General features: G+C 37.8%; 1 protein-coding gene across 5 annotated transcripts in view; it reads right to left on the bottom strand.

Moving 5' to 3' along the window:
• Positions 1-25,565, bottom strand: part of cabin1 (calcineurin binding protein 1) — a 148,073-nt gene that overhangs the window by 14,075 nt on the left and 108,433 nt on the right. For all 5 annotated transcript variants that reach the window (XM_056246898.1, XM_056246896.1, XM_056246895.1 and 2 more), the window contains one exon: positions 8,240-8,314. In XM_056246898.1, the coding sequence (XP_056102873.1) occupies positions 8,240-8,314 (75 nt within the window). The remainder of the gene's footprint in view (positions 1-8,239; positions 8,315-25,565) is intronic.

A 25,565-nucleotide genomic window follows, 5' to 3' on the forward strand; every position in this document is an offset into this window, starting at 1 on the left:
TTATAAAAAAAATTATAAAATTTAAAATTTATTTAAAGATAAATTCATTTATCCTTTTTCTTGACATATGTTTGAAAATCGTCCTCCGTAACCAAAAACTACCTTGAATCTAATGCTATCACACATTTTTCAAATACAGGGTCATATACCTACACAAAAATCACCATGCGGTTTAATCCCTCAAAATGGTACCAATCAACCCTCTGTCTCACGGCCTATCAGAACAGGTTTACTCGCGGGCCGATCTCGATCACCATTACTCCACAGTGCTGGGAGATCCAGTGAGAAAGCCTTTGAATGCGCCACAGTATTAATAACATCACTGCGAGATCTAGGAAGAAGCCTTCAAATTCAGCGCAGAATCCTCTGATATAAACAACAGGTATCAGATCAAATAGAGCTGGTGTGGAAAACTAGGAGAAACACTGTGCAATGAAAGAACAAGTTATAGAAGGCTTTTCAATCCACAAATCACCAACATTCACCATTGATTTAATGTAACCATGGTATTGTGGCATAAATAGTTGGATTTTTCTACATTATTCATTTCAGGATTCGTACAACCTTTTGAGAGTGCTTCACACTTTTTCCAGCACTTTAATGGGGAACTTGGCAACTCTAGCCATTTCTTCGCTGATTTTCACTTTTGTTTTCTCATTGAGCTCCCCCTACAGCTGTGCGGCGTATATTTCACAATACTGTTGTAAAGAAACTCACTTGCGGCACCCTCCTCCCCCTTTCTACCGCTGCTCATGTGCATTTGTTATTATCGGAGCCGGCCAACTTTATCGTGTGGAGCTATGTCTACCGAGTGGGTAATGCATCATACACAGTATCATATGGCGTGTGTGTTAATGTCGAATTGCCGTAAACCAGTTTGTGTTTCTCACTCGTTCTCGCTTCTCACGAGACTTCCTATTTCCAACTCACCGGGACGTTAGTCCCCATGTTGCAAGGTTGGTTTTCCGCCTGGGGACGCTGGGGGGAGCGGGGAAAGCCACCATTCTCACCAGAACAGGCTATTTAACCATCCAAATGATTTCCAAACGGTTTTATTAAGTTGAAATAGTTGCCAAGTTCCCCTTTAAAGCTCTAAATCTTATACAGTTGGAATTGTATTTTTAATGTGATAACCTAATTTGTATAGAGAATTTTTTGATTTTATTTTTGGTTTTTACTGGTGCTGTCAAACGATTAAAATATTTAATCGCGATTAATCGCATTGGTGTCATAGTTAACTCGCGATTAATCGCAAATAATCGGACATTTTTATCTATTCTAAATGTCTCTTGATTTCTTTTTCTCCCATTATTTTTTCTCATTTTAATGCTCTTATCAACATGGAAAAGTGGATCGGCTTGCTTTGTGCAAATGTTTTTTATTGAAAACAACATTGGCATATACTGTGTTCAATTTCACACTAACATTCTCACTTGGAGCAAATAATCTCTCACACAATGTAACACTGTCCATCAATAAAAGGGTGAAAGAAATACTGACGAGGTCCTGATATTGAATTCGGAGGAGAATTCGCATCAGCTGTGTGTGTGTGTGTGTGTGTGTGTGTGCTTGGCCATCATCAAGTGGTGTTTCAGACTGGACGTGCTGCGATGATGATAGCTCAGTTCACAACGACAAAACACACAGATCACTTTGGTTTCGTCAATGGAACCATTTGGCAACTTTTTAAAAGTAAACTCTCCATTCAGAATCTTATTGGCATCCATTTCGGCGTCTCGCGCTCGTCATCCACTCAAAACGTAACGTTAACCTACTATTTGGCCGGCTCGCAAGCCCAAACAAGTGTGTGCGGCGTGCCTGCTGTTTTGTTTCTGGTCTAGCTAGATCCGCTTGCGCTTTGGTCGACGAAGCAACAAAACGTCCTCGCGCGGCGCAAGCCATTGACATGAATGGGTTTCACCGCACATGCCGCGTCCTGTTGCAAAAGCATGTGAAAAAAACGACAAAGTGTGCTAGGCCAAAAAGACCGTTAATCGCACGATAAAAAAATTGATGCCGTTAAAATGGGTTTGCGTTAAAGCCGTTAATAACGCATTTAACTGACAGCCCTAGTTTTTACATGTTACTGTTGTTAATAAAAGTAAATTTTATCTGCATCTCAACTCAAGCTCAGTGCTTTAATGTCAAATGTGCATTTCCAAGAAATAAACATGTAATATTATTAGTTACTGCACATATTAATGCAAAACAATAGTCATTCTTTTTGGTTAAAAATCCCTCAGCTTTACCAAATCAGGTGCTGGCGCCACCATCTGTAAAAACTAAGTGGCGATGTTAGTCTGGAGCCCTGCTAAATGTCTCAAGCATTTACACACAAAATGGAAAACACTTTAGGAGTTTCAAAGTCATCATCCGATGACTGTTGAATTCAGGATTTCCGGGAGACGCGTGTCGCATTCTTTAACAGTCCGCTGGAAATAAAGTCGTTGTGATGCCAAACCCCCTCATGGAAGAAGAAAGCTGTCGTGTTTACAACTGTGACAATGAGTCATTTTGACAGACAGGGTCGTAAAAATTCCGTCATAATCTATTACCAGTCATTTTAATTTTCACATTCTAATGATGATAAGCCATTTATTAGGATCTGTTTTTGTTCGCATTTTCATTTTTATTCACGGACGCACAGGACAAGCATATAGGCTATATTATGGATTTATGAAGAGAAAGTTAGACACTGCGTCCCTTTTCAGGTTTCATCATGAATGTTTGTCCAACAAATTGCAATAAGATTTGTGCTTTGTTATTTTTTATATGAAACAAAGTCTTAGCTTTCAAATTTTGTCTATTTTATCACAAGATTCAAACAATAAATACTGCTTTTGCGCTCTTTGATGTGGCGCGAGAGGTTGCGCCTGAGTTTAAGCGAAGCAGAGCGCGATCAATTCCTTCCTCATAACTACGTTACAGAATGAAATAAACATGAATGAACATCAAAAAGGTATGTTGAAATATGCAGTCCAACTTACCGACATCCACACGTCTCATGTAATCGCTCAATCAGTGTTTCAACGGCAGAAAGACGTCAATAAAACAGCTTGTAAACAATGTCGCGTAACACCATAGACAGTATAAGAAGTGGACAGAGCCATCTCATTGGAACTCAGTTGAGACAGTTGAAGCCCATTTTTAGCGATTTTTGAGCACTTCCGTTCCTGACGCGCAGACTCAAACCGACTCAAACTAAGCTTGATGACGTGAGCAACCTGTCTGACAGACGTTAATCTTCTAGTAGCTGTGCGTGAAAATAGCCAGCGTTAATCTTGCAGAGACGGGGAACTTGAGCACAGAGTTCTTTGGCGTGAGTGAGCAGGAGTAAGTATTCCGTTGCTTTTATGGACTCATTATCCATGGGCTTCTCCCTTGACGGGACGTCCCCCCGATTGCTTGCGAGCTTCTCCTGCTGTCTGTACGGTAATTTCTGTACAGCGCGACAGAGAGTCGAGTGGTTATGACGCAATCGTTAGCCTATTTTTACAAAAACTGTTTCTACGGGGCCATAATGTAACATAGAAGGTAATGGAGCCCTTTATACATTGTCGTGTTTCTTTAGAAATAAATAATGGACAAATGGAGTCTTTAAACGCCTCAGATGTAAAGTTATTCGCTGTCAAAGTGACGCCAAAATGAATGGGAGTCAATGGAAATGCTAACGCAAGTGAAGTTCTGCTACAACATGGCGGCACCCGGCCGGCTTCAACTTCCGGTCGATGGATTACCCCCTTGCGTAACACAGAAAAGACATTCGTTGACTCGGTTAACTTGATAGTCAGCAAGAGCGCACTCGCCACCAAGTGGACAGGGGTGAGAATTACAGTTACGTTGCAAAACATCAGCCTCAGCGTAATCTGTCAAAATGACAGACGGCTTTCAGATTTCTCCATCACTGCTTCAAAAATTTCGTCAATGATGTCAAAAATGATGGAAGATTTTCAGTTAACGCGACCTCAGGTGTGAAGTTTACAGCACCTTTGTTGCAGTAAACTTGCACGATGTTCTTGAATGAATTGAACGCCAGTCTGTTATTGTAGGGACATCTACTTTGCATTTTTACTCCCATAAACATGATGATGAAAACGAATTGCAATTGGTTGATTTACATGTCAGTCAGACGCGGCCTCTGGGCGATCCTTTTGGCCAATGAAAGCTGTGAAGGAGTCCAGACCTTCTGCATTCATTACCATCTGTGTAAGGTTGAAAGACTGACTTTTACTCATCCCCATGCTCTTTCAAACCTGTATGATTTGTTTTTGTTCTGTGGAACACAAAAGGAGATTTTCTTTTCCATACAATGTAAGTGAATGAGGGCAGATGATGTCAAGCTCCAAAACTGATAAAAAGCACCACAGAGATAGTCCAGACAACTGCACTAACCTACAAGGCGACTGAATTAGGAGACATTAATTCATGGCGTTTGGTGTCAAACATGTCTTGACAAGCCATATTTGAATATGATTTGAATTACCACATTATGTGGGCAATTTTTTTTTTTAAATCAGCAAATTTCACACAGACCTATCGTATGACTTCAGAACAATATAGTGAAAAAGCTGTACAGATCACTATTATGGTGCTTTTAGTCATTTTTGGAGCTTTTTTTGGAGGACTTTTGAGCCGAAAATCTCATTTGTGTACTCAGTGTGAGTAAATGACGACAGAATCTTGAGCTCCGGGGGAAAATCCCTGTAATAAATGTACTGCAAGTCACTTTGGATAAAACTGTGAGCCAGATGACTAATGAGTAATCAGTAAAAAATTGGATACAGAGAAACCCTTTGAAAACACACACACACACACACACACAGGTGAGTTATGATCGCACAGTGACTGATTGCATGACTGTGTCTGAATTCAGTCATGTTTCGTTTGTCTGGTAGTCTTGAGCAGGTTTGGTGCTCTGCGGTATATAACACACACACAAGCTTTTCTGATGAGCACCCCAACCCACTCACTCTCTCTCTCTCTCTCTCTCTCTCTCTCAAACCAATGCATGAACCCACGCTTCCCACCGACAGGCGCGTGTTCCTGTCTGCTTCAGAGAGCCGTGACTTCTGAGGTAAACAACAAAGAAAGAAGACCTGCTGAATAAACACACCGCCTCAGACAGTCTGAGGAAAGAGGATGAGTTCAATTTGAGCTAGTCTTTTCTAACGCTGTGAGCAGGGCACGATGGACAGACTAGCAGAGAGTGACCGTCCTCGGCTTGTTTTGAGTCAGTGGTTCAGTTAGTGACTGAGAAATCTGATGCGATTCAGTGAGAAAGTACGTTCAGACCAATAACTCCTTTATTTAATTCTCAGGCATATCACAATGGTGTAATTATGATGCATATTAAACAGTTTTCAACTCAATCCAAACGAGCTTTGTTATAATAAAAGCTAAATAAAAATATATATATACAAAATTGGGAGTAAAACTATAAGACTCCTGATTATTTCTGGAATAAGTTCCTGATTATTTCCTGAATAAGTTCCTGAATAAGTTCCTGATTATTTCTACATGTTTTTTTTTTTCTATCCAAAGAGCACCTCAAACTTATTCATTTGAGTCCAGGAAGCGCTTCTCTATAGACATTTGTTCAAGACGGGTGTCATGTTGGAACCATAATCACCATTTATATATACACTACCATTAAAAAGTTTGGGTCAGTAAGATTTTTTATTTTTTTTATTAAGATTTTGATACTTTTATTCAGCAAGGATGCATTAATAAGCAAAACTGACATTTAGAATATTACAAAAGTTTTTGATTTCAAATTAAATCTCTTTCAATTAATTAAAGAAACAAATGTATGTTTCCACAAAAATTATGAAGCAGCACAACTGTTTTCAACATTGATAATAATCAGAAATGTTTCTTGAGCAGCAAATCAGCATATTAGAATGATTTCTGAAGGATCATGTGATTTTTAAATTGTAATAATATTTCACTATATTACTGTTTTGACTGTATTTTTGATCAAATAAATGCAGTCACGGTGAGCAGAAGAGACTTCTTTCAGAAACAATGACACTAGTTTTACTCCCAAAAATGCATGTTTTAATATTTAATTTGAGAAAATATATGTGAAATATATTTTTAAACAGTGAGAAATACACGTCTCAGAATATCAGTCTTTTTGAGAGATTCTGTAATTTGTGAACTAAAAAAAAAAGTTATCTGGCTCTTAAATGTCATTTTAGCAGCCATCGGCTCACTTCTCATTTTGTTTTTGTGTTTTATTCTGGATTATTCTGGTTTTTGTTGTGGTTTTCAATGTTTCTCTTTACTCACATACAACTCGCAAGCTTAAAACACAGAAAATTATACAGGGACTGTATTTCCTGCGGTTCGTGCAGGAAACGTTGGTGAGAAAAGACCGATTACTGTTTTGTACCAGACATTCAAATTGGAAAAATAGCCCTGACATTATCTAACAACATTCGCCTAATCATCATATCGATGCGCATGAACAAAACAGCAGCGTTATATAGTGCGTCCCTCACTGCGATGGAGTAATACACACTAATGGTGGACCAACAAGATCGACCTGTCGCTTATCAGACAGAAAACAATGTAGTAATGGCGTATTAGAGCAAAGTAAGCAGCAGAGAAGATGAAGAGAGACAGCGCTGTGAAATGAAAGCGATTGAATCGGGGGATGAGGAGGGGAGTGAGTTGAGTGGGTGAGAGATGGAGAGAGTAAAAGAGAGAGAGATGAGACACACACCAGGGGCTTTGCCCAGACTAGTTTCAGTGCACTAATGAATGGCTAATGAAAAGAGAGAACGCTCCTCTTATACAGGAGGGAACGAGAGCTGGATATCAGTATGTGTCTCTGTATCAAACCCAGACAACATCGAGCCCTCTCACACACTCTGGGTGTGTTTGGAATGGCATACACTCGTGAAAATGTACCACGGTAAACTCGGTTTCTGCCAAAATGCCAGTGTTACACACTACAGCTGTTGTTACCGCAGTCAAACTAGGCTACCGTTCACACGTTTGGGGTCGGTTAGATTGTCTCTTACGCTCATCAAGCTGCATTCATTTAATCTAAAATACAAAAAAACCTACATTTGTGAAATGTTATTATGTTTTATTATAATACATTTAAAAGTGTCATTTATTCCTGTCAAGGCCAAGCTGAATTTTCAGCAGCCATTACCGGTACTCCATTATTATCATGTTGTGTGGCTTCATATTTTGAGCAAAAAGTGCAGCATTGTTTTTCAGGGTTCTTTGATGAACATAATGTTCAAGGGAACAGCATTTATATAAAATTATACTGTCACTTTGATCAATTCGATGAAACCTTGCTGAATAAAAAAAGTATTCATTTCTTTAAAGAAATGTTACTGACCTCAAAGCTTTTATTCGTATCCTGCAGAGCAGCGACCAGACATGAAACGCAGTAAACACTTGACAGTGTGATGAATGAACTGGAAGAATTCAGCAATATTTTAACATCTTTTTGAGACTAATTAGGAAATATTTTATTAAAAAATGTATGTCCTCAGAAAGAATTAAAACTGAAAGATTTACTTCAACAAATCCATTATTAACCAACAGAAACCTGGATGTGGAAAAGTTTAATTTTAAAATATATATAAATACATAGATTAATTAAAAGATAACATTAATATATATATATATAGAAAGAATCAATTAAAATGTTAATTTAATGTATTAAAACATTCATATAATAATAAACAATTAACAGTAATATTATATGAATACAAAGGGTGATAAATAAAAAATAGTGTCCATAATTTAATGTTTTGTGCCTCAAGAATAGTCATTTTTAGTGCATCACTTCAAACTGTCAACAATGATGCGTTCTACTATATGACTGTCTAATTTGCATAATGCATACATTTGTTCAAATAGTAGATAGTATTTAGTATGTAGTGAGTATGCAGTAATAATCTTTCCCTGTCTCTCTCTTTGTGCTGCTCAACAAAAGTTTTCATTCTATGAACAGCGAGAGGAATCGAGGGATACTAGCAAACGGTGCATAATTAATGCATCTAATAAATGGCTCAGAAAGACAGAGATGTGTGAGTGTGTGTGTGTGGGAGAGGAGAGAAAGAGGAGCAGAAATGGGTAACACTATATCCAAATGTGAAAACATCCAGCGAGTCTGCTGTGTTTCCAATGGAGTGAGCAGAGGAGAGAAAATTGGATTTGCATTCCAGAGGGAAAAGCAGGAGTGTGTGTTATTTCCTGGAGTGTGTCCTACCTGTCTTTGTGCCGACGTTGCCATTTGAATCTGGCAGAACTTCACAGCTTGATCCAGCGCTACATCCTCATCCACCTTCAGAAACACAGAAATATGAGAAATAACATGAACATTATCATTCATCACAGCCACGAGGTTTGCAATGTTGTCTCGTGTCATGTTAACCATCATTCGCCTTTTACAAACCATTTACACTTTAGTTGAACTCGGAAAAATAACTTAACCTAGACATTTGATACATTTCTGTCATTTGATTATAGTCAGTGTTAACTTTGCACTTTCTTTGTTGTTCAGGAATGTCCAAAAGAATAGTTTATAGGGCTGGGAAAAAAAATATCGATTTCTCGATATTAATCGATTCTCATTTTTACGAACCGATAACGATTCTTAAATCTCAAGAATCGATTAGTCATCCTGTTTTCATTTGATGAATGAATGGAACATTGTAGCGCGCATCCCATCCAATAAATCGCAATAATCTTTGTGCTTTATTACTATTGATACTAAATAAAGTCTCAGATTTCAAATTACGTCCATTTTCTTACGAAATTCAAAAACATAAATACCGTTTTGGCGCTGTGGCGTGAGATCGCTCTGGCTCAGCTCAGCTCAAGAGAAGCAGCAGAGCGGAGCGCACATGATCTCCTCTTCTGCCGTAATAATACCAGCTACAGCGCGAAATAAACATGAATGAACGTCTGAAAGTGTGTTAAAAGATAGAGTACAACTTCTCGAAATCCGTATCATGTCACATGGAATCGCTCAATCAGTGTTTCAACCGTGGAAAGACGTCAGTAAAACAACTTGTAAATGTCATGTAACGTCACATTTACCTCAGAAAAAACATATGTGACCATAAACTCGTTAGTCAGCTAGAAAAATTAACTCTAAAGAGGAGCATTTTGCTAAATTATGCATCATTTTTAATGTTCTTCGATATTTAATGCATGTTTGAATAAATCTGGCAAGTTTTTATGACAGCCACCATTTAAATGTTTATATTTCATATAACTTTATTATTATAAAAATAAATAAAAGTGTAATTTAAGTGTTTGTATAGCTACAAATCAGTTCATTTTTACCTTCAATATTATAGTAGGCTAATGAAGCCTAGTAGGCTACAACTGACTCCCATAGTTTACAGCATTAGTTAAGAGATCTGTTTTCCTTGTGAAAATTTGCCATGTATTGTACCTGATATCCAAAATAATCAATATTGAATCGAAATTGAATTGCAAGCTTGTGAATCGAAATCGAATCGAATTGTGAAATTTGTGTCAATACCCAGCCCTAATAGTTTATATTATACTGTGCACATGGATCTATTTTATGCCATTATAAATGAATCATTTCTGATGATATAGTTCAGAGAAGAATTATCTTGTCATCTTGTAATTATGGTACTTCAGTTACACTATGAATAAAAGAGTTTCTGAATATAAGAGTGGAAATACAATAAAAACAGGAACTTTGCTGCTCTCTTGGGAAGAAAACCCCGTACACGTTCACGACACAAAACTCCCACTTCAGCACTTTAACATATGACTGCCCACGTTCACAAATAAACGGACATTCAGTACCTTGACGGAGTTGTTGTTCCTCATTTCATGAATCATTCAGCGAGGTCATTCACGGTAACAGAGTCTTAAACTGTACAGTTCGGGTACAACTAATTTATGACTGTTTTGGTGCATGTGACACTCCATTATAGGGGTTATTTCACCCATGTTTCCAAACACAAATGAAGATATTTTGGTAACACTTTACAAAAGGTTTCATTAGTTAACTACAGTAGTTGACATGAACCGACAATGAACAACACTTATACAGCATTTAATAATCTTAATTTAATAATCTACTTTTTTTTAAATCAAAAGTTGTCTGTTAACATTAGTTAATGCACTGTGAAAAACACGACAATTTTTATTAACTGACATTAACAAAGGTAATAAATGCTGCAAAAATATATTGCTCATTATTAGGTCACGTTAACTAATGCACTTACTAACTGTAAGAACCTATTTAATATGCTTTCAGTTTGTATTATTATTATTCTCATCTTATTTCTGTTTTATGTACAGTGCCGTATTATTTAAGAAGTTACTTGAAGTTTCCTGAACTGCATTTACTCATAGTTGTCCTTGTATATTTGACTTGAAGTTAGCGTTATTATGTGTTCATACAAGTATACTGTTTTAATGTTAATAAATGAGACCGTATTGTAAAGTGTTACTGATATTTTTAATGACACCTGAGAGATTTCTGTCCCTCCATTGAAAGTCCATTCCACCAAAATGTTGACACTTCAAGCTGATAAAGTAATAATAAATAAAATATTGCGATAGTATCATCATCATTTTGTATTGAATCGTGACATGAGTGTATCGTCACACCCCTACTATCAGCAAATACTAATACTTGGTACCTTAAACACTAAAAAAACAGCTCGACTCGCTCTAAAACGAGCGTAAAAGAACATTTCCTTGAATTTTGAGAGCAAACATGAAGCCAAACCAGACCGTCCTCCAGAAAACAAACGCTCACTAGCCAGTGTGTGTGTGTGTGTGTGAAAGCTGCCAGAAAAGCTCTCAGAAATCAGTTGATGATTTCTGGCAGAAGAGACCGACGCTAATGAAGGACCATAATCAGACCATCTACAAATATGTAATAAAAGTCAGTGTACACACATACACAAACACGGGCCGAGGTCCCGAGAGGATGCAGTAGGAACAAATAATCTCTACCACAGCTATGATATGCCAAACTGTGCAGATGGTGTTATGGTGTCCTGAAAATGAACAAGTCAAAACAAAGTTCTGTCTGTATGAAACACCAAGAACTTACACAAATAAAGTAAATATTCTAGTTCAGAGAAGTATAAACAAAACCAACCAGCAGAATGCTTCAGAAGACTTGTAATATAGCACGCGAGTCATATGGAGCACTTTTTTCTCATTTCGTACCCAGAGTCACTTTCATGGAAAAGGGCAGTCAAGATCAGGGCTCTGAACCGGTTCAAGGGACGAAAAGTAAATCAAATTCAATCATTGAACAGAAACGCTTATTTGAAATGACCATTAAACAGGTTTTTCGTTTTTACACATTTTATCGTTCTGTTTAATATTTTAACCTTGTGAGTAACCACTCAAATGAATGAATTCAAATAGTACGGCCTATTGACCCCTTTTCAGTTGGTAAACATGGTGACGTTTTTTTGTGGGCGGAGCTTAGGTGGAGGCAGAACGATCCCTCTGGCCGCTTCACTAACGCTAGTTAGCAAGTTTTGTTAGCTTGTTCTTTAACAATGACTGGAGAAAATCTGATTTTATCTTAATGTGTAAGGTCGCTCACTGTCCAGGACCGCGATTGTTATTTTTAAAAGTTCATTTTAACGGACGGAACCAGATTGTCCGACCCGTAGCCTCCACGCTCACTCAATGCATGGACGATCTGACAGGATTAATGTTAAAGGCATAGTTCACTTTGAAATTAATTTTTGGTATGTTTTAGCTTACCTCAAGGGCATCCAAGATGTAGGTGTCTTTGTTTCCGCAGTAGTTTCAATTTTGATATTTTTAGGTCAAACCGTTCTTGTCTGTCAGTCATATAATGCAGGTCTATGGTCTCCACCTCAAAGAGCATGCACAGAGAAGTCCAAATTAAACATGATTTAATGACTCGTAAATGTAAGTACTCATTGATGGCCTAAGACACGGAACGAGCGGTTTGTGTGAGAAAACGAACAGTATTTATATCGTTTTTACCTCTTGTAACGCACAGACCGAAGCGCCGGCGCCCTCAGATCACTTGGACGTGGCTGTGTTTACAAGAGGTAAAAACGATATAAATACTGTTCGTTTTCTCATACAAACCGCTCGTTTCGTGTCTTAGGCCATCAATGTGTACTTACATTTACGAGTCATTAAATCATGTTTAATTGGGACTTCTCTGTGCATGCTCTTTGAGGTGGTGACCATAGACCTGCATTATATGACTGACAGACAAGAACGGTTTGACCTAAAAATATCAAAATTGAAACTACTGCCGAAACAAAGACACCTACATCTTGGATGCCCTTGAGGTAAGCTAAAACATATCAAAAATTAATTTCAAAGTGAACTATCCCTTTAACGAGTGGCCTGACTTCTACACCTACCTTATAGAGTAACCGAGCGGAAAGAGAAACTGAGGGCATGTAAATCTTTAGATGCCTATAACTATGTGCTGAATGGTCACGCACAAGACTTGTGGTAACGTTACATTGCACAGTTCTGCCAGCCAGTGCCAAGGCCAGAACATGACAATGTAAAGAGTGACATTACAGTGCAATTTTAATGATGTGAATATTTTCTAGAAATAAAAATATTTTTTTATGTATTAAAATTATATTAATTAACTATGTATTTGATTCTTCTTTCTTACCAGGTTCTTCAAAAAGTCTATCACAACAATGTATACAATCATAGATGATTCACAAATAATCACAATAATTCAGAAAACATTATGCGAAACAAATTCAAATTGGAGCCTGTAGGCGATTCTTGCGCCAAACAACACAACAAGATGACATTTAATAATAAATAATAATAATTTAAGCTCCTATTATGTAGCCAAATCTGTGCTGGTTTGTATTGGCCGCCTCCAGTTTTCACTTTGTTTTGCCTCCAGCTAGCGCCGTGTGACGTAACTGTGACGTCGGCGCAAAAGGGGTCTATATGCTAATGTGACGTTGACGCATCCAATGCAAGTGAAATGCCCACGCCCAGTTGTCAAGTCATCATAGGTAAGTCACTGCTACTTTAAAAACAGTAGCAGAGTCATTAATATTATGTCACTTGTCATACTGCACTGAGGTGTGGTCTTCTGCAACTAAAAAGGACTTGTCAAAAATTCAGGTTGCGCAAAATAAAGCAGCAAGACTTGTTCTGGGCTGCTCAATTAAAACAAGTAGAGAACAGATGTATTCTACTCTTTCATGGCTCACTTTAAACCAAAGAATAACAGTTACTTTAAGCACTATGATATATAACACTTTGACAATAAAAATGCCTATTTCTCTGTTTAATCAAATAGTGTATTGTAATTCGGTGCATAATCATAACACCAGAACGGCAAATAATGGTCATATAACGACCCCCTATCCAAAAACTAATTTTATGAAGAAAACCGTCCTGTATAGAGCTATAGTCATCTGGAATAACATTCCCATTGAAGTTCGTCAGCTTTGTAATAAGCTGTCATTTAAAAGAAGTCTAAGGTGTTATGTGTTGATGTAGGTTTTTATATGTTTTAAGGTAATAAAAAATATGGTATTTATATTTATTTTATTATGAATTAAAACTAGATTGTATGTATGTATGTAATATGAGGGTGTGCTTGTGTATGTATGTACATATATGAAATGTGTATATGTGCTAACTGTGATGATTGAAATGTTGTTGTTGTTGTAGTTATGTAATTTTGTTGTTGTTTTTGTAAAGGACCCAGGAAGACTAGCTGATTGCACAGACTTTCAGCTAATGGGATCCTAAAAATAAACAAAATAAACTAAATAAACTGGCATTAGCTTTTGGATGTCAGGAGTTTTTCCCGAGGATATGTCACCAACCGTTGAAGTACTCATGAAGAATGGCAGGTAATATCCAGCGTGGCGTGTTTTAAAACCAGCGGAAATTGTAGTCTTAGTGTAGAACCGCTACTATGCAATGTTAGTATTGTGGCTTTATGTATGCTCAGTGTGTCATTATATCACTGGCATTTTCCCAAAGTGACCCAAGATCAGTTCAGCATTATGTTTCAATCAACTTACAGGTTACAACGTTTATTGTAGCTGTGTGGACGCTCAGATTTCCCTGTCGTTTAATGCATTTGGCTCAAATCTTGAGTTATAAAAGATTAAACATGACCAGATGGCAAACACCAGACTAAGACACTCTTCCACTCTCCTCAAATACATAAAACATTAGTCTTTACAAAAAATGAAAACGCTGGACTTATTCAAAGAACCAGTTCTTTTATTTACTCTCGGACTGTAAACAAGCCGAGATGGTCTCCAAAATATATGCAGCACTTCATTCAGGATTGAAGCGGGTGGAGCTTCTCTATGAGGCTTTACTGAAAGTTTGAGGATCCGCTGGAGTTACGAGGTTTACTTACAAGCTCTTAGTATAAAGAATAGGCAAATAAATAAATAAAAATAACATTATTAACCAGAATTGTTTACTGATCAAACTGTTTTCGGAACTGTAATGATACAGAAGGAACGCATAAATAGAAATATTAAAGTCCCCCTGTGTTGAAAATCCAGTTTTTAATGTTGTTTATATGTGTATGTGGTGTTTTTAATATGCTTTAAGGCAAACCATGTGTAAATTCATAAGTCGACAGCATTGCTGAGTATTTTCTGCTTAAAACTGCAGTGAACCAAAGACAGTCTCAAAAACACAGTTTGAAATCGCTGGTGTTTCTGACGTCACAAACTACCTTGTAACCAATCAGATCAACGTGTGATAGTCAACCAGTGGATCTCTGAGCTGAGTGAGTGAGTGGAGGCGGGGCTCATTTGCAACCGCATATACTAAATGAGGCAAGGGTGTAAAAAAAGATATTTTAAGGCATGACGAATTTTTTTTTTTTTGTCAAGTGTAAGTTTGGTTATCAAAGATGAGTTTTAAGGGATAAAATGATTGACTACAGGGGGACTTCCCCCCACCCCCCTAAATATATACTATAAAAATCAGCATTTTGTGTTCCACCGAGTCAAACAGGTTTGAAAAAATTACATTACGGTGAGTAAATGATGACTGAAGTTTTATTTTTCGGTTAGCTATCCCTTTAAAGCATGGCAAACAGGCCGATTAGGCAAGTTCTGAAGCTCTTATTGATTTTTTGGATCCTCCAAAACTTGACACACAGAGGCTGATGGGTTATAGAACAAAATGACCTAAAAAGACCTCTCTGGAGTGCTTGTGGTCATGGCAACCGGAGGAGACGGCTGAGATCGGGCATCCCTGGTGTCTGTTTTATATCATATAGTTGGAGCACGGTGCTCTCTTTAAACAGTGTGTGGGAGAGAGAAAGAGACAGAGACAATGACACCTTCACTAATCCTAACCATTACTACATAATCTACCTTCAAGATATAAGAAATAATCTGATTTCTGTGACTGAACGCTCAGGAAGATAACTCAGGGCGGCTGTAGGCAGTGTTGGGGTAACTCATTACAAGTCACTTGAGTTACGTAATCAGATTACTTTTTCAAGTAACTCATTATGTTTTCAATTTACAACAAAATATCTTATAAGTTACTTTTTCAAATAAGTAACGCATTACTTTTTCACATTTATTGACTGACAGCTCTCCTGTCCCAATGTTGAGAGAAATAAAGTGAGGTGTTGTGTGCACTGTGTGTGTGTGTGTGCACACTGTGTTAACATGATGGTTATTTTAGTTCTTGACTAAATGTGAACATGCATTTACACATCTCACTTACACGAAAACATTCAGTATTCCTCAAAATGAATAAAAACAGTAAAATGCAATATCAGAAACTATATTAAATTACACAAATATACTTTATGTATTTAATCTCACTTTATTAACCAATGTCTTTGCTGCGGACCTTCAATGATCTAATTCAACCATACTAATAAGCAAAAATGACTTTAGATTAGATTTAGAAATAAGAGTGTTGAACTTCTTCTCCTGTCTCCTATTGTTCTTTAATCCAGAATGGTTTGTTTGGCAGCTGTAAGGTTTGTTTGAGCGGCGCCCTCTACTGTACAGGAGTAAATATGCATTTCCATCAGCCTGAGGCTTATACATTTCACTTTTAGTGTGAAAGGGCCTTAACATTTGCCAAAAATAGAACTTTTTTGATGTTATTAAAAAACAAACAAACAAGCCAAGTGATAAAAAGGTACTGTAATGCATTACTTTTCATAAAAAGTAACTAAGTAACGCTATTACTTTTTTTGGGAGTAACGCCATTTCTAAAACTCACTTCAAGTTGTCCTACACTCAATCTAGCAGTGTGTAGAGTCATATGTGTAGGTTTAGGGTTGGTATGCATGTGTGTGTGTGTATGTAAGGACTTGTTTCTCCGGTTGGTGTGGTGTGAGATTTCAGGCGTGTGACTCAAAAACACTGCACAACAACCACTCAGATGGACAAGACTACATTCTCAGCAACAGCACACACACGACACACAGAGTTTGAGCAGTTAAAAACAACATCTGATGATGAAGCCTGACGTGTCCAGTGTTACTCATTCTTTATTTTTTCCACATTTTACAATAATTAATAAAATAATCATCATTTGTAAGCATTTTTTTTAGAAAAGGTTCATAAGTTAGTAAAGTGTGTCCAAACTTTTATAGCAAGACTAGTAATGCACTGCATTCAACTTTTTTCCGAAACACCAAAACCAAAGTTTATTTAACGATCGATTAATGAAACACTTTTAGTTAACATGCCGACTACAAAGGTCACCCCACGTTAAAGATGGACATTTATTTTTTTTGAATTTCGTTATAAAACTGACATTTTAGTGGTTTTGTTCACGCTAGGGGTGTGCCGGTTTCAGAATTGGTGATGACGGTTATGACGTGAGTCAAATGTGACGGTTCGTAACATAACCGTCGTCGTGGTTTTGATACATTTCCATTCACACAGTAAACAAATACTTAACAAACAAAACAAACAAACGTTGCAATGAACGTGCTTTGTTTTAAATAAATCACACACAGTAAAAAAAAATTTAAAGAAAAAACTTTGGAATGAACTTTGCAATTTGGACGCGCAAACTGCGTCCCGGTGCGGTGAGACGTGCATGCTCGGGCAGATTCGGCTTGAAGTCGGTCATCCTCGGACGCGGCGCCGCGCGCGCTGTTACAAAAAAAGCCGTGCACACTGCAGCCAAGCCAAATGGGGTCTTGCCAGTCTTGCGCACCGAACGCGTCATTTTTGCCGCGCTCACCTTCGCGCTCGTGCGGACGCGTCGAGTATAAACAAGGCTTTACTCCGTGTCAGCGCGCGCTCCCTCTGATCGGTAAAGTACAGACAGACCTGAGACCTCTCCCGAATCATCTCCAGCAGTAGCAGCCTCCGTTTCCCTCTTAAGCTGATATTAGTATTTAAACATTCTCTATGATAAAAAAATGTTTGTAAAAAATATTTTAATAGCACGGTTTTGGCGGTTATAGAGTTCTAATGACGGTGTTCAACTATAACCGTCGGTCTCACGGTTATATAATAACCGTCACACCCCTAGTTCACGCATCAACTGAAAACAGCACAGACTAGATTCATCAAACTTTAAAATGGGAAACTGATAATGTCAACCCAGACGGTGCGTCCACACAGTTGACATGTTTACCTGATGCTCGTCCACGTTCAGTGCATGAAATAGACACAGACACGCTGAAAAATGCATCCTCGGAGCAGCACTAATTAAACGTCACCATTTCACTCAATGATTTCGGCCAAACTGAAATTTCGGAATATTTTTGGTTGCTGAAATTTCAGTGCATCACTACATACTGTGTCATAATTGCATCTATGCAGCGGTTGACCGATCATCAATCTGAAACGGATGTTTTTTCTGCTCCAACCATTTTTGTTTTACTCTGCACACAAGTTGCACACAAACTCATTTCCCCCAGAATTTTTTTTTGTGTGGTAATATTTAGTAGTATGTAACAGGACGTTTGTGCAGGTATTTTTTATGTAGCATTATTTTACTAAGCTAAAATCAAACCATTTAGTTTTTTTTGCTTTAAATCTTGAAATTATGCAATACAAATAAATTTAAAATTAAAAAGCTGCTTATGCAACATATGTGTAACATATTTTCTTTGGATTGTGATGTAAATGCAGTGGTTGCCTCTAACTTAAAATGGCTAAAGATTTTTGTGTTTGTTTAAGGCCAGTTTGGCCTGCAATAGAGCAAATTAAAAATAAAAATTTACTTCAAGGTTTTTTTCTTGTGTGTAATTGGAATCTATGGAAGCTTGTTTCCATCACGGAATAAACTATTTAAAAGATAATTGCGACATTTTATCAAATAACTCAGATTTTTTTCTCTCGTAATTGCGTGTTATAAAGTCAGAACTGCGAGATATAAACTCAGTTAGAAAGTAGAAAGAAAAAAAGTCGCATTTAACTTTTTAATTTTTCATTCGGTGGCGAAACAAGCTTCTATAGGAATCGGCCCATCAGCACAGACTCCTTAAGGTCTGTTCACAACTTCACTTCACATAAGAGAAATCCAGTCATTTCAATAGGAATCCACCGGATTTTGAGTTTTTTGAGGGTGAAAGATTCACACGCAGATTTCACAACATTTCCACGCAAATTTGCCTCAACGACCAACAGAAAGCTGCTTGATTCTGTGTGATATCTGTGAGCTGAGCTTCATACATCACTACATTAAAGACAATGGACCTTTTTAGCCGACAAAATTCTTACGAAATTTTGCTAATGTGATCGCACCTTGCTTGCAAGTGTTAGCTTTTAGCTATATTCATGACTTTAAAAGGTTTTCTACAACTGAAAAGGTCACAAACTCCTCTTCTTCTTCATAAGTGCAAAAAGTTGTGGGTAATATTAGTCCAAAAGAACAAATGGATGCATATTTTGGAAAATTCCACCAGTGTATCCAGGCACTTTTGTAATAATACTTTCAGGGCCTGAATTTCAGGAAGGGATTGCAGGTATTGTACATAATTTTACTCTTTCCCGCAAATTGAGCGCCTATAATGCATTCATTCACTAGCAATGTTGGTTGAATGAGTAAATTAATCTACACAGATGAACAGATCAAATCAATAATTTAAAAAACATGTCGGTCAGGCTGCGAATTCAGGTCCTGGCTTTCTATGATTTGGGACACACTAATCCAAATCTTGCATGAATACTTCATAGAACCCAAAGCATTCAAATCAGGATGCATCCTTATTCTTTCTTTAGCAATTGCATAGAATGCAAAATGATGATTGAATCTGAATGCATGGCTCAAGATTACTAGAGAAAGCTGTGGTAGAATTGGAGGTTCATGGTTAATCTCAGAGTTTTTAGCCGCAGCAAAAGCCTTAATCCAGGATTTTCAGGAGCTTAACTGGATGTTTATGTTGTCCATTTAGTATGGGAAAACCTTTGACACATGATCAACATGACGTTTCAACTGAACCAGAAATGTGGAAATGTTTCTGAAGGGTTTCTGCATGCAGTGCATTCTGGTGGGTTAGATGTCAAATGAGGTTTTTGGTAACACTTAACGTTTAAGAGTATAATGTATTGTAACTAGTGCTGTCAAACGATTAAAATATTTAATCGCGATTAATCGCATTGATGTCACAGTTAACTCACGATTAATCGCAATTAATCGCACATTTTTATCTATTCTAAATGTCTCTTGATTTCTTTTTGTCCCATTCTTTTTTCTCATTTTAATGCTCTTATCAACATGGAAAAGTGGATCGGCTTGCTTTGTGCAAATGTTTTTTATTGAAAACAACATTGGCATATACTGTGTTCAATTTCACACTAACATTCTCACTTGGAGCAAATAATCTCTCACACAATGTAACACTGTCCATCAATAAAAGGGTGAAAGAAATACTGACGAGGTCCTGATATTGACGAGGGGGCGGAGAATTCGCATCAGCTGTGTGTGTGTGTGTGTGTGTGTGCTTGGCCATCATCAAGTGGTGTTTCAGGCCCTGTTTACACGAGAACGATTCCGGGTGAAAACGTAAAAATATTTTATCGGATGTGCCTTTCGTTTACACGGCAACGGCGTTTTGGGCGCTTAAAAACGCAAAAAAGTGAAACCACCCTCCAGAGTGGAAATCTTAAAAACGCTCCACCATCGCGTTCCCGTCTAAACGGTAAAAACGCAAATCTGCTCTCGTTGCGTACGCGTTTACGTCACAGGCATGTGCCAGTACAGGAAAATAACAACCAACATGTCAGATTATTTCCATACGTCGGACCTTCAAGTTGCCCTAGCAGCTCTGAAAAACACACAAGAGTCTTTTCGGTCTTTTCAGCAGTTGTACAAAATATTCTAAGATATTGGTGTTGTTGTGTGGCAGTGCTTCACATTGCCACCTAGCCGCCTGGAGTGCATACTACATCGAATTTCACACACTTTTGCGTCACCATATGCACGCGGATTTCCCACCCATAATGCTCGTCTAAACGCAGAATAAAAAGTGATAACGCAACGCCACTTTTGCGTTTTCTCTTCAGATCGTTTCCGTGTAAACATAGCCTCAGACTGGACGTGCTGCGATGACGATAGCTCAGTTCACAACGACAAAACACACAGATCACTTTGGTCTTGCAATGGGACCATTTGGCAACTTTTTAAAAGTAAACTTTCCATTCAGAATCTTATTGGCATCCATTTCGGCGTCTCGCGCTCGTCATCCACTCAAAACGTAACGTTAACCAACTATTTGGCCGGCTCGCAAGCCCAAACGAGTGTGTGCGGCGTGCCTGCTGTTTTGTTTCTGGTCTAGCTAGATCCGCTTGCGCTTTGGTCGACGAAGCAACAAAACGTCCTCGCGCGGCGCAAGCCATTGACATGAATGGGTTTCACCGCGCATGCCGCGTCCTGTTGCAAAAGCATGTGAAAAAAACTACAAAGTTTGCTAGGCCAAAAAGACCGTTAATGGCACGATAAAAAAATTGACGCCATTAAAATGGGTTTGCGTTAACGCCATTAATAACGCGTTTAACTGACAGCCCTAATTGTAACACAGCATAATGTAATAAAGGGTCATTCACAGTATTTAATCGCCAGACATTGGTCGCTGTTGGTTGCTAGTTGGCATTCCTACTTTGGGGTTTTTCCTCTACACCTTTTAAAATAAAGATTTTTATTGGCATCAATGGTTCCATAGAGAACCTTTAACATCCATGGAACCTGTCCATCACACAAAATGTTCTATTTATAGTGGAAATAGATTCTTTAGAATATTCAAATGTTCTTTAGATGAAGAAAAAATTTATTTTAAGAACTGATCACTGAAAGGTTCTTTTCAAGAATTGCATTCTTTTAATGAGGCTTTTTTCCCTTCTCTATGATAGCAGGACATTCAAATTGTTTTACTAAAAAATATCAAAATGAAATTTATTTCATAAATAACTAAAAAATGTCCATCATAGAATAGAATAGGTGTATTCAAATCATGGTAGGTATGAATTGCATTTATGTATTTTAAAACAAATTATTGTTTTTAAATTTGTATATTACATTTTCACCATATTTATAAATAAATTAAATAAAGATGCAATGTTTACCAAAAGTAAAGTCATTTGCAGTTTTTAAGAGGTAGAATTGAATAATCACTAAAGCTCAATAAGTGAAATATCACCAAATAGAGCAACATCATTCATAAATGCTAATGACTGTTGGAGGCCAGTGACAAAAACATCTGTCCACATGATTGAATAAAGTGTGAGAAAATTATATTTAATTTTTATTACTGCTGATTTGGACTGAGTTCACAGTTTGCAGTTTCCAGTGTGTTAATAACCGTGGTGGATACCATTATTTACGAGAACATTCAACTGATTATAACTTACTTTATTCCATAACCTATTGTGCTGTCTATGGAGGAGGCACTTCATCACAGGCCATCAAAGCAATGCCCAAAACGCTCCCAATGTGAAGACTGAACCAAATGTAGGCAGCTTAATTATGCAGCCTTCCGAGATACTTCGCTTTAGCCAAATCCTAAGGCAGAACCACATAATCCAAGAATAGACTGCAATGAGTTTGTGAAAAAATAAATCAAAATATCTTAATAATGCATTATATATATAGGCTCCAAATAGAGCGGATTGTTACATTTTTCACGTACAACCGTTCCTCAATCAGAGGTAAAGATGGGCCAATTTGAACAGCGAGTCGGTGTCCAGGGGCCACATTAACATCTCTCTCCCTTCCACTGTCAGCTCAATCAGAGAGTTAGACAGTGCTTCATGACAAACAACCACAGAAAACACACACAAACATTCATAAACACACATGCAGAGACAAGCACTACAATTAGACTGAGGTAGACACACACACACACACACACACTCAGAGAGCAGATGCAATTACACAGGCAGGGGAAATGAGAGGTGATACACTGTTAGAGAGGTAGAGGCTGATAATGGACTAGAGTGCTGTGAGTGTGTATGTGAGCGTGCCCATGTGTGTGTGTGTGTAAACTGCCAGCTAGAGCTATTAACCTCTCATACTAATAACATACTTTAATGGCAACTTTGCTAGTTTGTTTTTTACCTTGACATAATTAAATACAGAGCTCAACACTTGATGATGGTATTGGGAAAAAGAGCACAATGAGACATAACCTCTTGTTTTTTGTTTTACCAAAACAGACACATTTATAGCGTGAATTGTCAGGCTTCCTCTGCTTAAAAAGCAGTATCTTATGAACCCGGTTTTACATATGAAGAAAATGTGAATGATGCTGGCCCATGAAAAAGTCATGCGTGTTGCTATAGTGCAATAGTGTCTTCTTAATGGGGACTAGGTGGTTACTTGCTGGCCCATGTCAAAAAGTCTAAAATTATTGTTTTAATTTAAGTAAAAATTTTAATCTCATAGCACAAACATGTTAGTAATACACTCACCTAAAGGATTATTAGGAACACCTGATCAATTTCTCATTAATGCAATTATCTAATCAACCAATCACATGGCAGTTGCTTCAATGCATTTAGGGGTGTGATCCTGGTCAAGACAATCTCCTGAACTCCAAACTGAATGTCAGAATGGGAAAGAAAGGTGATTTAAGCAATTTTGAGCGTGGCATGGTTGTTGGTGCCAGACGGGCCGGTCTGAGTATTTCACAATCTGCTCAGTTACTGGGATTTTCACGCACAACCATTTCTAGGGTTTACAAAGAATGGTGTGAAAAGGGAAAAACATCCAGTATGCGGCAGTCCTGTGGGCGAAAATGCCTTGTTGATGCTAGAGGTCAGAGGAGAATGGGCCGACTGATTCAAGCTGATAGAAGAGCAACTTTGACTGAAATAACCACTCGTTACAACCGAGGTATGCAGCAAAGCATTTGTGAAGCCACAACACGCACAACCTTGAGGCGGATGGGCTACAACAGCAGAAGACCCCACCGGGTACCACTCATCTCCACTACAAATAGGAAAAAGAGGCTACAATTTGCAAGAGCTCACCAAAATTGGACAGTTGAAGACTGGAAAAATGTTGCCTAGTCTGATGAGTCTCGATTTCTGTTGAGACATTCAGATGGTAGAGTCAGAATTTGGCGTAAACAGAATGAGAACATGGATCCATCATGCCTTGTTACCACTGTGCAGGCTGGTGGTGGTGGTGTAATGGTGTGGGGGATGTTTTCTTGGCACACTTTAGGCCCCTTAGTGCCAATTGGGCATCGTTTAAATACCACGGCCTACCTGAGCATTGTTTCTGACCATGTCCATCCCTTTATGGCCACCATGTACCCATCCTCTGATGGCTACTTCCAGCAGGATAATGCACCATGTCACAAAGCTCGAATCATTTCAAATTGGTTTCTTGAACATGACAATAAGTTCACTGAACTAAAATGGCCCCCACAGTGACCAGATCTCAACCCAATAGAGCATCTTTGGGATGTGGTGGAACGGGAGCTTCGTGCCCTGGATGTGCATCCCACAAATCTCCATCAACTGCAAGATGCTATCCTATCAATATGGGCCAACATTTCTAAAGAATGCTTTCAGCACCTTGTTGAATCAATGCCATGTAGAATTAAGGCAGTTCTGAAGGTGAAAGGGGGTCAAACACCGTATTAGTATGGTGTTCCTAATAATCCTTTAGGTGAGTGTATATTCACTATGAACTCAGGGGCATTTGAGGTTTGTGAGTAATAAAAAGCCAGAAGCCGGTCCTTTAAGACCTCACTTTGTGAATTCTTCTACAAAAGCGTACTTGACTCAGCACTGTGATGACAAATGTTATGGAGCTCGTGTGCTACACTATCATTAGCTACACCAGTAATTTTCCACAGTTCCATTTGTGTTCAATTGGCACTCGCTCTCTCTCCCCAGGGATGCCTTAATGTCTCTATAATATAGCATAGTATAGCTCGATCGCACATGAATCAGGCATCCCACTTCACAGCGTGCTTCGTGACTAAAAGAATAACTTTCATCAGCGCTTTTTTTTTTTTTTTTTTTGCTAACGCAAGCATTAATATCACTATTGTTCACATTTAGGTTTGTTCAAATCCCTAACCTGAAGTATTTCATTTTAAACAACTAAACAGAACATTAGCCATTACAATCAAACTTGTAAAAAATACCATAAACTTACATTGGAGGATCCGAGTCATATCTAGAGACCATGGGCCAGATTCGCAAAAATCTTCTTTAAAAATAAGTTAGGAAATTTCTTAAGATAAATACTAAGAAGCTCGTAATAATGTTCCTAAGAGCAATTCTTGAAAAAGAAAGTTCAAATATTATCTTTAAAAAAAGAAACAATGCTAAAAGTAACCATTCTCTTTCTTATTTAATTGTATTTTTCATTACTTTTTTTAATACTTTTAGTCAAATGATTAAATCATCCGTTACGTCGTCCTCTTTATTGAGGCTTTGTCATTTTTGCGTTCTTTGGCTAGGCAGTTAACAGTTTACTTCTGGTCGCCATTGCCGTTCCATCAGGAGCTGTTGCTTAAAGTCCTTATTAAAGGGAATATTTAAACAGTGAGCAGATTTTCCTTGTGTAATTAATTATAAAATCAAAAACAAGGTCTCGATTTGACTTTGAAGAGTTGTTACTGAATTTTGAATTCGAGTCACGAATATTCAATCATGACCGATCATTGTTTACATGATCAGTCATTAGTGTCACTTCAGAGTAAGCGTCAAGAGCAGTGAGTGATTTCCTCTTTGTCTTTTGTTCTTTGATTATTATTAATAACAGACAGATGGATTATTATTACAGGATTATTAGGCTACTGTCACTTTAAGATCAGACGCACATGACACGGATCTGACACGCATCACATTTTCTCACAACTCTTTACATTCACTTAAAGTCCACCCTGTGGTGAAAATCAAGCTTTTAATGTTGTTTATGTGTCTATGTGGTGTTTTTAATATGCTTTAAGACAAACCATGTGTAAATTCATAAGTCGACAGCATTGCTGAGTATTTTCTGCTTAAAATTGCAGTGAACCAAAGACAGTCTCAAAAACACGGTTTGAAATCGCTGGTGTTTCTGACGTCAAACTACCTTCTAACTAATCAGATCAACTTGTCATCGTCAACCAGTGGATCTCT

The sequence above is a fragment of the Rhinichthys klamathensis genome, unplaced genomic scaffold (genome assembly GCF_029890125.1).
Source record: "Rhinichthys klamathensis goyatoka isolate OS25496 unplaced genomic scaffold, OSU_Roscu_1.1 h1tg000040l_1, whole genome shotgun sequence".
NCBI classification, from domain to species: Eukaryota; Metazoa; Chordata; class Actinopteri; order Cypriniformes; family Leuciscidae; genus Rhinichthys; species Rhinichthys klamathensis.